Genomic DNA, 13275 nt, shown 5'->3' with positions numbered 1-13275 from the left:
CCATGGCACAACCACAAACCCCGCCAGTGATCCAGAACCTCCCAGGCCCCTCCCAGCCTCCACCAGATGAGCCTCCCTTAGAGGACACAGATGACTTGGAGGAGGAATCAGAACCCCTGGAAGAGGGGGAAATCCTTCCAGGAACGGAACCTTATCGAACCATGATGCGCTTCTTTCCAAAAGACGAATTATCAGATCTCGTAGCCATGAGTCTGAATGCATTGGCCATCCCGGACACATGCAACACAGCAGAGTCCAAGGCGAGCCCCTTCCTGGCTGGGCTACGCCAGACCTCATGCCATTTTCCTACACTACAGGCCGTACAATAACTGATCGACCTGGAATGGGATGCTCCAGAGGCCACCTTCAAGGGAGGGCGAGCCCTAGAAACTCTCGACCCCGCAACGAAGGAACTCCTGAGGTTTCCCAAGGTCAATGCCCTGATCTGCGCCACAACAAAGCGCACTACCATACCAGTCGAGGGAGGAGCTTCACTCAAGGATGCCAATGACAGACTGCAGGAATCCATCCTCAAACAGTCTTACGATGTATCAGCTATGACCTTACAGATCACTGCCTGCTGTGCCGTGGTATCATGCGCCTGCCTGGCTATGGCCAGGGACGCAACTATGCCAATCGAGGCATTAGACCCAGCAATATCATTCCTCACGGATGCGACCTCAGACCTGGTACGCACCTCAGCCAGGAGCCTCTCGTCCATAGTGGCAGCCAGAAGACAGCTCTGGCTCCGAAGCTGGTCAGCCGACGCGACCTCTAAGACGAAGCTCACGAGAATGCCCTTTAGAGGAACCCTCCTGTTCGGAAGCGAACTGGACAAATTAGCCGACAAATGGGGCGAGTCCCCAGTACCCCATCTACTGGAGGACAGAAACAAGAGGAGCCATCGCCCCTCTCCCCAGGTACCCAAGGGCAGAAGATCCCAGCGTTTTAGACCATACAAAAACACTTACCAAGGCCCTCACCCCGCCGGCAGGAGACAGTCCTTTCGGAACAGACACAACAAAAGAGGAGCCGACTCGGAACCAGGCTCAGCTGCAACACGCAATGAGAATCAGCTGACCCATCTACAGGAAGAGATCATAGGGGGCAGACTCGCCCTATTCTACGAAAGATGGGTCGAAATAATGTTGGTCAATTGGGTCCTATCCATCATTTGAGAGAGATACTACCTGGACTTCCACAGCATCCCCCTGGACAAGTTTGTGATTTCTCCGTGCCACGACCCCTCCAAGAGGAAGGCAGTGGAAACCACACTATCAAAACTCCTCACCCTAAAGGCAATAACACCGGTGCCCATGTATCAACAAAGTTCTGGGCACTATTCCATCTACTTCATCGTGCCCAAGAAAGAGGGAACATTTCAGCCCATACTGGACCTCAAGACCGTCAGTTGCTACCTGAAGGTACCCCGCTTCCGCATGGAAACCCTGCGTTCAGTCATAAAGGCAGTACAACCGGGAGAATCCTGATCTCCCTGGATCTGTCAGAAGCCTATCTCCACATACCGATCCATCAGCGTTTCCTACGCTTTGCGATATTGGGCCATCACTACCAGTTCCAGGCCCTACAATTCGGGCTAGCTACGGCTCCCCGAACGTTCACCAAGAACATGGTGTAGTAGCAGTGACACTGAGGAAAGAAAGAATTCTCGTGCACTCATACCTGGACGATTGGCTGATCAGAGCGAAATCGCCAGAGGAAAGCCATTAAGCAACCACCAGAGTCAAGGAACTACTGCAGAGCCTCGGGTGGGTCATCAACACACCCAAGAACCACCTGCAGCCCTCCCAATCCCTAGAGTACCTGGGAGTCCGGTTCGACACCAAATGGAACAAAGTCACCCTTCCCCCCTACAATTTATTTAAGGCTTTTATATACCGATGTTCCTGTACTAGTACATATCACGTCGGTTTACATAGAACCAAAGTTGGAAATTACATCAAACAAGAGGGTACAGATAACAGGGCTAACTTCGTATGAACTTATAGATAAAGCAGCGAACGATTTAAAATAAAATAATTATAAATATAAGTATAAATATACAAAATATAAATAAACATAAACAAACAATCAACAAACAAGGAGAAAGAGATTGATGGAACAACTATGAGCATTGTTGAACTCCACTCTTTCCACGACATGGGACTATGTCCAAGTCCTCGGACTCATGGCATCAACCATAGAAGTCGTCGCATGGGCAAGGGCCCACATGCGGCCCCTACAACATTCCCTACTGTCAGGGTGGAACCCATTGTCTCAAAACTACTCTGCCCCTCTCCGGCTACCGGTGAATGTTCGGAACCAGCTACAATGGTGGCTACAAGAAGACCATCTGAGCAAGGGAACAAGCCTATCCCCACAGGAAAGGACCTTGCTCGCCACGGATGCGAGCCTACGAGGATGGGGAGCCCATTGCCAGGAGCTAATGGCTCAAGAACAATGGGATAAAAAAGAGTCGGCATGGAACATAAACCGATTGGAAGCCCAAGCAGTCAGACTAGCCTGCCTACGGTTCAGTCACAGACTCCGGGGCAAATCAGTCAGAGTCATGTCGGACAACGCCACAACAGTGGCCTACATCAACCGCCAGGGGGGAACCAGAAGTCAGCAGGTGTCTCTGGAAATAGAGCCCCCTAATGACATGGGCAGAATCAAACCTACAAGGGATATCAGCCGCCCACATCGCGGGAAAAGACAACGTCACTGCGGATTACCTCAGCAGAGAGAGTCTGGATCCGGGGGAATGGACACTGTCTACAACAGCTTTCCAGCGGATAGTAAACCACTGGGGAACCCCAGCCATGGATCTTCTGGCAATCGGGTCCAACACCCATGTTCCCAAGTTCTTCAGCCGAAGACGGGAACCGCTGTCCCAGGAAATCGATGCCCTCGTCCAGACCTGGCCTCAGGAGGACCTACTGTACGTCTTCCCTCCATGGGCGGAATCATCCGCAAGATAGAGCACCACAGAAGGCTGGTACTTCTAGTGGCCCCGGACTGGCCAAGAAGACCGTGGTGCGTGGACATGCGAAGACTTCTGGCGGGAAACCCTCTACGCCTGCCTCTACACAGGGATCTACTCCAGCAAGGATCGATCCTCCACAAAGACCCAACGAGATTCTCGCTTACGGTCTGGCCATTGAGAGATCTCGCCTGAAAAAGAGTGGATACTCAGGACCAGTGATTGACACACTGCTCCAAGCGTGCAAGTTCTCCACCTCCTTAACATTTATACGAGTATAGAGAATATTCGAAACCTGGTGTGAGGGCTGCGACATCCTTACATGGACAGTCAAAATCCCCATGATCCTGGAATTTCTGCAGGACGGCGTGAACAAAGGGTTGTCCCTCAACTCCATCAAAGTGCAACTGGCCGCCCTGGCCAGCTTCAGACCCAGGGTGGACGGCAGCAGCCTAGCGGCCCACCCAGATGTCTCCCGCTTCTTAAAAGGGGTCAAGCACATTTGGTCACCCCTAAAGTGACCGATATCTCTATGGAATCTCAATCTAGTGTTAGACATCCTAGCGGGAGCTTCGTTCAGACCAACTCGCAGTCTGTCCCTACGGTTCCCTACCTTGAAGACTGTGTTCCTCGTGGCAATCTGCTCAGCCCGTCGAATCTCCGAACTTCAAGCACTATCATGCCGCGAGCCATTCCTCAGATTCACGCTGGGGTCCATACAGCTGTGCACTGTACCTTCCTTCCTGCCAAAGGTGGTTTCTCACTTCCATCTATACCAAACCATCTCGCTGCCATTTCCAGACGAGCATAAGGATTCGGAAGACTCACGCCTTCTTTGCTACCTGAATGTCAGCAGACTCCTAGTCCGATACTTGGAAAGATCGGAAACTGTACGAAAGACGGACCATCTATTCATTCTTCACAGCAGGAAGAAGCAAGGGGAAGTGGCCTCACGGGTAAGCATAGCCCGCTGGATCAAAGAAGTAATCAAGGCGGCTTAGATAGAGGCAGGCAAGCCTCTACCTCTACAAGTCAAGGCCCATTCCACAAGGGCCCAGGCAGTGTCCTGGGCAGAAACCAAGATGCTGTCACTCACAGAGATCTGTCGGGCGGCAACGTGGTCCTCCATCCATACATTCTGTGAGATTCTATTGCCTGGATTTTCAGGCCAAGGGGGACACAGCATTCGCAAAGGCAGTACTAAGTGTGCCACGGACAGCCTCCCACCCAGTTCAGGAGTAGCTTTTGTACATCCCATTGGTCCTGAGTCCATCTGCTACACGCTAGGAAATGTAGAAATTACTTACCTGATAATTTCATTTTCCTTAGTGTAGACAGATAGACTCAGCACCCCGCCCTTAGCTGCCTCGTAATCAAGAACCCTCGGGGGAACCTCCTGCCGAGAGCAACACAAGCACAGGTAAGCCAACCCTTATATCTAGTTCAGACACCCATATTACCAGGTGTCGGCGCTTCTCGGTTGAGTACCCCGGCAGTCTCCAGCTAGAAACCACATCAACCAATCTGAGTAATCAAGTATCAAGTTAATCACGTTAACCAAGTTAATTGAAATTATCCAAACACACATATATCCATAATTGCTTTTTGAGGAGAAAACTGAAGATCAGAGCCTCGTCACGGGTATATGTAGTGCTGATGCTAGATTGAAATCTGACTCCGTCTCCAACTGCTATCAGGAGCACACTATACCTATTGGTCCTGAGTCCATCTGTCTACACTAAAGAAAATGAAATTATCAGGTAAGTAATTTCTACATTGTTCAAGATTACAAAGAGGGTATGTGGGAGAAGTAGGATTTGAACTGTGACTTCCCCAGTTCATATGAAGGAACTTCCATTATCCAGAAATGTCTATTATCTTTAATAACCATGGGCCCATCCTCTTTTGGATAAAATATGATCTTCTGTACTTTGCAAAATGTGCATTATCTCTTCCTTCCATTTTCTTTTTCTCCCTCTCTGCTTCTCATATCTGGTTTTCTTCCTCACACTTTCTTCCACTGCAGTTGTGAAAAATGTGGTGGTATTGGGGAGATTTATTGTCTCCTTAGCAAACATGTGATCATCTTTTCTTGTAGGTATGGTGATGGCTACATCATTATTGGTTTTTCGCAAGGTTTTTTTGTTGTTATTTCCACACACATCCGGGAGATTGGCCAAGAGCTTTTCCAGGCTCGTAATCACAATGACAACCTGACAAGCATTTCCATCTCTCAATCACTGAACAAAGCAGCTTCATGTGGTGGTAATTGGTAAGTGACACAGGTAAAATCTTCCCAACTGTTGATGTGGAAAGTGGTACATGAAGGCACATGTTGATTGTCGTTACAAGTAAATGGTAAACTCAATCCAATACTGACAGACTAACCTCATTTATACATTTCAGGATAAAGTAGGTTTTATTGTTGTTGCAAAAGAGAAGCACTTTGTATAAGATGTCTATTGCTATCATGGAATGTTTTGCTACTATTATACTGCGATTCTCACAGGACAAACAGGATGGTAGTCCTCACATATGGATGATATCATCAGGATGGAGCCCAATCATAGAACACTTTTGTCAAAGTTTCTAGAACTTTGACACCTACTGGGCATGCCCAGCATGGCACTAACCCTGCATCCAGCAGGGGTCCCCCTTCAGTCTCTTTTTTTCCTCGCAGCAGTAGCCATGTGTGTTAAGGAGCTCTCTAGAGATTCCTGACAGGAATTTTCCTCATGGAACTTATTTCTAAAATTTCAAAAAATTCTACCCCATAGGGGTCCCTCTATCGATTCCGTAGTCCGCGGTCGTAAGGTAAGGCTTTACCCTCATTTGCGGTCTATTCCCATCGAGTTTTCCCTTTGGGGCCTACCGGCCATTGACTGCACTGTGGCTACATTTTTGTCAAAGCCATGGCGTCGGGTTTTCGTCGGTGCCCCGATTGTCCTCGGACAATGTCCATCACCGACCTGCATAGAGTCTGTGTGTTGTGTTTGGGCTCGGACCACGACATCTTAACTTGCACCAAATGTGCCCAAATGACACCGAAGGGCTGTAAGGCCTGCTCAGAGAAGATGGAGTTTCTTTTTCAGGCAAAGCCACCGATTCCATCGAGTGCTTCGACATCGTCTGAGCCGGTGCCATCGACCTCTCGCCAGCAGCAAGACACCAGTGCTGTCCACCCAGCACCAACTACTCCGAAGGCATTGACTTCTTCCTCTTCGGCTCCGGAGAAGGACCGAGGAGAACATTGTGAAAAGCATCGAAACCATCATCGGAAGGTTCAGTCCGCTGATCCAGGCAAGCCCTCGGCATTGGCGTCGACAGAGCCGCTGACCAAGAAATCCCATCCTCCTCTGTGACTGGGTCACCGAGGCGTTCCCCACTTTCATTGGTGCAGGGAGCCACGACTCCACTTTCACCGATGGACTCTCCGGCTACACCTGCTGCCTCCTGCTCCGGAGCTGGGGTTCCACGCCCCAGGCTTCTGCAAGGAATTGGATCGGATGATCCAAGAGGCCATCGGAAAGGCACTGCAGGGTTTCCAGCCTCCGTCGACGCCAGCACTGATGCTAGCTCCAGTCGCCGACCCGATTCCAATGGCGCTCGTGCCGCTACTCAGCAGGCTGGATGCGTTGATTGGTGCCCTTCCACTGGTGGAATTGAGGATACCAGTATGTCCAATGCCTTCCACCCCGATTCCTTTGTCATCGGACAATGAGGAAGCACCGAGGCTGGAACCTATGCCCGGACCATCTGGGATCTTGCCACATCGATGTCACCAATACCATCGATACCACATCGTCCTCAATCAGTGCCTCTATCGATACCATTGGTGCCTCCTCTGATGCCATCGGTGCCTAGACCTGATCCTTCAGAATAGCACCATTACTTCCCTCTGGAGATCCTATGGGAGCAGGTGATCAGCCTTACGATCCTTGGACCGATGATTCTTCCCAGGACTCTGATGATCTACCTTCAGAGCCATCTCCCCCTAAGGAGAGAAGATGTTCTCCTCCAGAGGACCTGTCCTTTATTAATTTTATAAAGGAAATGTCTGAAGCTATACTTTTCCAACTTCAGACGGAAGAGGACTCCAGACACAAGATGCTGGAAGTGCTCCAATTCGAAGATGCACCCAAGGAAATCATGTCTATACCTGTTCATGAAGTCCTCCTGGACTTGTTGAAGAGGAATTGTGAGCATCCAGGATCTGAACCACCGGTGAATTGAAAAACAGATGCCACCTACCTGGTACAGACCGCCCCTGGTTTCCAAAAACCACAGCTGGATCACCATTCTGTGATTGTAGAGTCAGCCCAGAAAAAGGCCCGATGTTCTAAGCTGCATTCTTCCATACCTCCAGGGAAAGAACAGAGGTCCCTGGATACATTTGGCTGTTGTGTTTTCCATGGCTCAATGCTTATTTCTCGCATTGCCTCCTACCAGTTATACATGACCCAGTATAACAGAGACCTATTTAAAAAGATCCAGGAATTTTCTGAGTCTTTAACAGACCAGCTTCAGGATCAACTCAGTACCCTGGCTCAGAAGGGTCTAGATGCTGGCAAGCATGAGGTCCGCGCTGCCTATGACATTTTTTATACTGCTTCTAGGGTGTCTGCAGCGGGGATTAGTGCACGAAGATGGGCCTGGCTGAAGTCCTCTGACTTAAGACCAGAGGTACAGGACCGGTTGGCTAACCTGCCCTGCGTTGGAGATAATCTCTTCGGGGACAAAATCAAGGAGACTGTAGCACAGCTCAAAGACCACCACGAGACGCTACACCAGCTTTCATCTATGCCTTCTGATTTTCAGTCCTCCTCTAAAAGGACATTCGAAGAGACTGTAAGCGGCCATCCTTCAAGTCACGGAGATATCCTCCTGCTACTCGAGGTCGCCCCTCCAGACCTTACCAGAAGGGTCAGGCCAGACAATCCAGGCCTCAGAAAACTCAGCCAGCTCCTCCACTGGGCCCAGCTGCTGGATTTTGACTCCTCGCTGGAGAGCATAAGCCAACCTCCTCTACCGTCCATACCGTCGGCGGTTGGTTGTGCTACTTCACCAACCTATGGCACATAATCACTTCAGATCAGTGGGTACTTGCTGTACTGACTCAAGATTACCACCTCAACTTCCTGTCTGTACCAGCAGACTCCCCACCTCGGCCAACGTGGGAATCATCCGACCACTCCTCTCTTCTGGAGGAGAAGGTTTCAACCCTCCTGAAATCCCAAGCAATAGAACCGGTGCCCCTCTCCCAGCAGGGGCAGGGGTTCTATTCTCGGTATTTCCTCATTCCAAAAACGTCAGGAGGCATTCATCCGATCCTGGACATCCATGCCTTAAACAAGTATCTACAGAAGGAAAAGTTCAGGATGGCAACCTTGGGCACTCTATTTCTTCTTCTGCAAAGAGGAGATTGGCTTTGCTCTCTGGATCTTCAGGACGCGTACAAACGCATCTTGATCACTCCGTCTCACCGCAAATTCCTTCGATTCCTAGTTGGCCCCCGGCACTTCCAGTACCGGGTACTGCCTTTCAGCCTAGCATCCACACCTCGAGTCTTTACCAACTGCCTTGTGGTGGTCGCAGCCTACTTGAGATGTCAGGGCAATCATGTCTACCCTTATCTCGATGATTGGCTGATAAGGGCTCCAACTCAAAAGGACGCACTAGCCTCCTTATGTCTAACTCCCTATTCATTGCTGTCTCTCAGGTTTCTGATCAACTATCCCAAGTCCAGCCTAGTTCCATCTCAAACCCTATCCTTCATAGGAGCCGACCTGGATACCGTGCAGGCGAAAGCATTCCTCCCTCAGGATTGAGCTCGTACACTCTTGTCCCTAGCGCAATGCCTCCAGGATCGAGATTACATGACAGCTCGTCATTTCCTCATTTTGCTGGGTCACATGGCATCCTCTGTACATGTCACTCCAATGGCACGCCTCGCCATGAGAGTCATGCAATGGACTCAAGTCCCAGTGGGTTCAGGCTTATCATTCAGTGTCCTGCATTGTCCACTTTACCAAGCAGTTCCGCATGTCGCTGGCCTGGTGATGTGGCTCTCCAATCTTCTTCAAGGCCTTCCCTTTCAAATTCCAGAACCTCAAATTATCCTGACAATGGACGCCTCCAACCTAGGTTGGGGTGCTCATGTCGACGGCCTCCAGACGCAGGGAACCTGGTCTCCAGAGGAAGCCAAACATCAGATAAATTTCCTGGAGCTTTGGGCAATCAGATATGCCTTCAGAGTCTTTCAGGATTGCCTCTCAAGCAAGGCCATCCTGATTCAGACCGACAACCAGGTGGTGATGTGGTACATCAACAAGCAAGGGGGAACGGGCTCCTACCTTCTGTGTCAGGAAGCTGCACAGATATGGGCATGGGCTCTTTCCCACTCGATGTACCTCAGAGCGACCTACTTGGTGGGAGTGGACAATGTTCTAGCGGACAAGTTGAGTCGAATCTTTCATCCGCATGAATAGTCTCTCAATCCCACGGTAGTGGACACCATCTTCCAACGTTGGGGGTATCCACAAATAGACCTCTTTGCTTCCATCCACAACCGAAAATTAGAGAACTTCTGCTCCCTCACTTGCAGCCGCCACTCACAGCCGAGAGATACATTTGTCCTCTCATGGTCCAGCGGTCTCCTCTACGCGTACCCTCCACTTCCACTCATATCGACTCCCGTGAAGTTACTATGGGACAAGAGCTTAATGATTCTGATAGCTCCTCACTGGCCACGCCAAGTCTGGTTCTCAATCCTCCAGGACCTATCAGTTCGCCGGCGCATCCCTCTAGGGGAGAATCCGTTTCTGATAATTCAGAATGATGGGTGCCTACTCCACCCCAACCTCCAGGCCATATCCTTGACGGCCTGGATGTTGAAAGGTTAATACTCCAACTCCTTAACCTTTCGGAGTCGGTATCCCGAGTCCTGGTAGCTTCACGAAAGCCTTCCACGAGATGCTCTTATCGTTCTAAGTGGAAAAGGTTTACGGTCTGGTGCTCGTCCATGTTCATAGACCTCTTCACTTGTTCCACTGCAAAGTTTCTGGACTATCTCTGGCATCTGTCAGAATCAGACCTGAAAACTTCTTCTATAAGAGTGCATGTCAGTGTGGTGCCGCTTTCCACAACGGAGTAGGAGATGTCTCTATTTCGACACAGCCCTTTAGTCACACGCTTCATGAGAGGTTTGCTCCACCTGAAACCTCCATTGCGCCCTCTTGGGACCTTAACGTGATCTTAGGGTGGCTCATGAAACCTCCGTTTGAGCCTCTCCACTACTGCGATCTCCACTATCTCTCCTGGAAAGTAATCTTTCTTCTCGCTATAACATCTGCTCGCAGAGTTAGTGAGATACAGGCATTAGTCATCTACTCGCCTTACACTGAGGGAGACGAAGAAAGTAATCAAGATGGCAAAAAGTCAAGCAGAAGAAAGGATTGCCAAAGAGGTAAAGAGAGGTGACAAAACATTTTTCAGATACATCAGTGAAAGGAGAAAGTCCAAAGTGGTATAATGAAATTGAAAGATGAAAAGAATCAATGTGTGGAGAGAGACGAAGAAATGGCAGAAATATTAAACAAATACTTCAGTTCGGTGTTCACTAAAGAGGACCCTGGAGAAGGACCATCGCTAGTTAACAAGAAACTGGAGGGGAATGGAGTAGATGTAACTTCATTTACAGTAGAGAATGTATGGGAAGAGCTGGGGAAACTGAAAGTGGACAAAGCCATGGGGCCTGATGAAGTTCATCCCAGGATACTGAGGGAGCTTAGAGATGTGCTGCCGGGTCCGCTGTGTGACCTGTTCAATAGATCCTTAGAAACGGGAGTGGTGCCGAGTGATTGGAGAAGAGAGGTGGTGGTCCCGCTTCACAAGAGTGGGAACAGAGAAGAGGCTGGTAACTACAGACCGGTCAGCCTCACCTCGGTGGTGGGAAAAGTAATGGAATCACTGTTGAAAGAAAGAATAGTGAACTATCTACAGTCGCAAGAATTGCTGGACCAGAGAGGCAGCATGGATTCACCAGGGGAAGATCCTATCAGACAAATCTGATTGACTTTTTTGACTGGGTAACTAAGGAATTGGATCAAGGAAGAGCGCTCGATGTCATCTACTTGGATTTCAGCAAGGCTTTTGATACGGTCCCGCACAGGAGACTGGTGAATAAAATAAGAAGCTTAGGAGTGAGTGCCGAAGTGGTGACCTGGATTGCAAACTGGTTGACGGACAGAAAACAATGTGTGATAGTAAATGGAACTTACTCTGATGAGAGAGCGGTGTTGAGCGGAGTGCCGCAGGGATCGGTGTTGGGACTGGTCCTGTTCAATATCTTTGTGAGCAACGTTGCGGACGGGATAGAAGGTAAGGTTTGTCTTTTTGCAGATGACACTAAGATCTGCAACAGAGTGGACACGCCGGAAGGAGTGGAGAGAATTAGACGGGATTTAAGGAAGCTGGAAGAATGGTCGAAGATATGGCAGCTGAGATTCAATGCCAAGAAGTGCAGAGTCATGCACATGGGGTGTGGAAATCCGAAAGAACTGTATTCGATGGGGAGAGTAGGGCTGATATGTAAGGAGCAGGAGAGAGACCTTGGGGTGATAGTCTCTAATGATCTGAAGTCGGCGAAACAATGTGACAAGGCGATAGCTAAAGCCAGAAGAATGCTGGGCTGCATAGAGAGAGGAATATCGAGTAAGAAAAGAGAAGTGATAATCCCCTTGTACAGGTCCTTGGTGAGGCCTCACCTGGAGTACTGTGTTCAGTTCTGGAGACCGTATCTCCGAAGGGACAGAGACAGGATGGAGGCAGTCCACAGAAGGGCGACCAAAAAGGTGGAAGGTCTTCATAAAATGACTTATGAGGAGAGATTGAAGAATCTAAATATGTACACCCTGGAGGAAAGGAGGAGCAGGGGTGATATGATTCAAACTTTCAGATACTTGAAAGGGTTTTAATGATCCAAAGACAATGACAAACCTTTTCCGTTGCAAAAAAATCAGCAGAACCAGGGGTCACGATTTAAAACTCCAGGGAGGAAGACTCAGAACCAATGTCAGGAAGTATTTCTTCACGGAGAGGGTGGTGGATGCCTGGAATGCCCTTCCGGAGGAAGTGGTGAAGACCAAAACTGTGAAGGATTTCAAAGGGGCGTGGGATAAACACAGTGGATCCATAAAGTCTAGAGGATGTGAATGAAGAGAAGAGGCAAAGGGTGGCTTGCTTGCGGGAATGACGGCTACTACCTGGAGATTAATATCCTTATTCAATAAACATACACACAGTTAATGCGACTCCAATATTGCTCTATGCTTCAACGGCAAGAGGAAATGTGGAAAAAAGGATTTGCATCCACAAAAAAGCAGGGGAGTAGCTTGCTTGTTACGGCGGTTACTACCCCAAATCAAATAAGCCTGATACTTCACTTTCAATGCACATCCAGCATAGCTCTCTCCTTCAACGGCAGGGAAAATGAAGAAAAGATGATTTATATTCAGCATCAACCAACAAGGAATGAATTACATAGTCTGGGTAAACAAATAAGCATGGGTGTAGCTTGCTTGTTACGGTGGCTACTACCTCGAATCAATTAAGCATGATACTTGACTTGGAATAAGTACCCAGCGCAGCTCATTGCTTCAGCAACAGAGGGAATTAAGTAAAGAGGATTTTTATTCAGACAACCAACAATGGCTGAATTGCACATGCAGGGTAAACAAACGGGAGTAGCTTGCTTATTTCGGCGGTTACTACCCCAAACCAATTAGCTAGATACTTCACTTAGATGCAGCTCCAGCACTGCTGTCTGCATCGATGGTGGGGGTGGAAGGGAATTGGAACAAAAAAGTTACCAATAAGGGCCCTGACCTCAGTGGTCAGAGTAACAGATTATGAAAACAAATAGGTGTGAAAGCTTGCTGGGCAGACTGGATGGGCCGTTTGGTCTTCTTCTGCCGTCATGTCTATGTTTCTATGTTACACTAAAATTCTACATGACAGAGTGGTCCTCCATACACACCAAAGGTAGTGTCAGAATTTCATCTTAATCAATCCATCATCTTACCTACTTTCTTTCCAAGGCCCCATTCAAACCCAGGAGAAAAGGCTCTACATTCCCTGGACTGCAAATGTGCCCTAGCCTTTTATCTGGAGCGCACGTCAGCCCACAGGAAGTCCACTCAATTATTTGTTTCTTTCGATAACATCAAATTGGGAAATCCAGTGGGGAAAAAAGACCCTTTCCTCCTGATTGGCAGACTGTATCTCCTTTTGCT

General features: G+C 48.9%; 1 protein-coding gene across 3 annotated transcripts in view; it reads left to right on the top strand.

The window, feature by feature from the left end:
* Positions 1–13275, top strand: part of WDR19 (WD repeat domain 19) — a 410737-nt gene that overhangs the window by 94452 nt on the left and 303010 nt on the right. For all 3 annotated transcript variants that reach the window (XM_029589326.1, XM_029589343.1, XM_029589335.1), the window contains exon 9: positions 5082–5255. In XM_029589326.1, the coding sequence (XP_029445186.1) occupies positions 5082–5255 (174 nt within the window). The remainder of the gene's footprint in view (positions 1–5081; positions 5256–13275) is intronic.

This window comes from Rhinatrema bivittatum, chromosome 1 (genome assembly GCF_901001135.1).
Source record: "Rhinatrema bivittatum chromosome 1, aRhiBiv1.1, whole genome shotgun sequence".
Classification (NCBI taxonomy): Eukaryota; Metazoa; Chordata; class Amphibia; order Gymnophiona; family Rhinatrematidae; genus Rhinatrema; species Rhinatrema bivittatum.
This window is presented reverse-complemented; position numbering and strand designations above follow the sequence as displayed.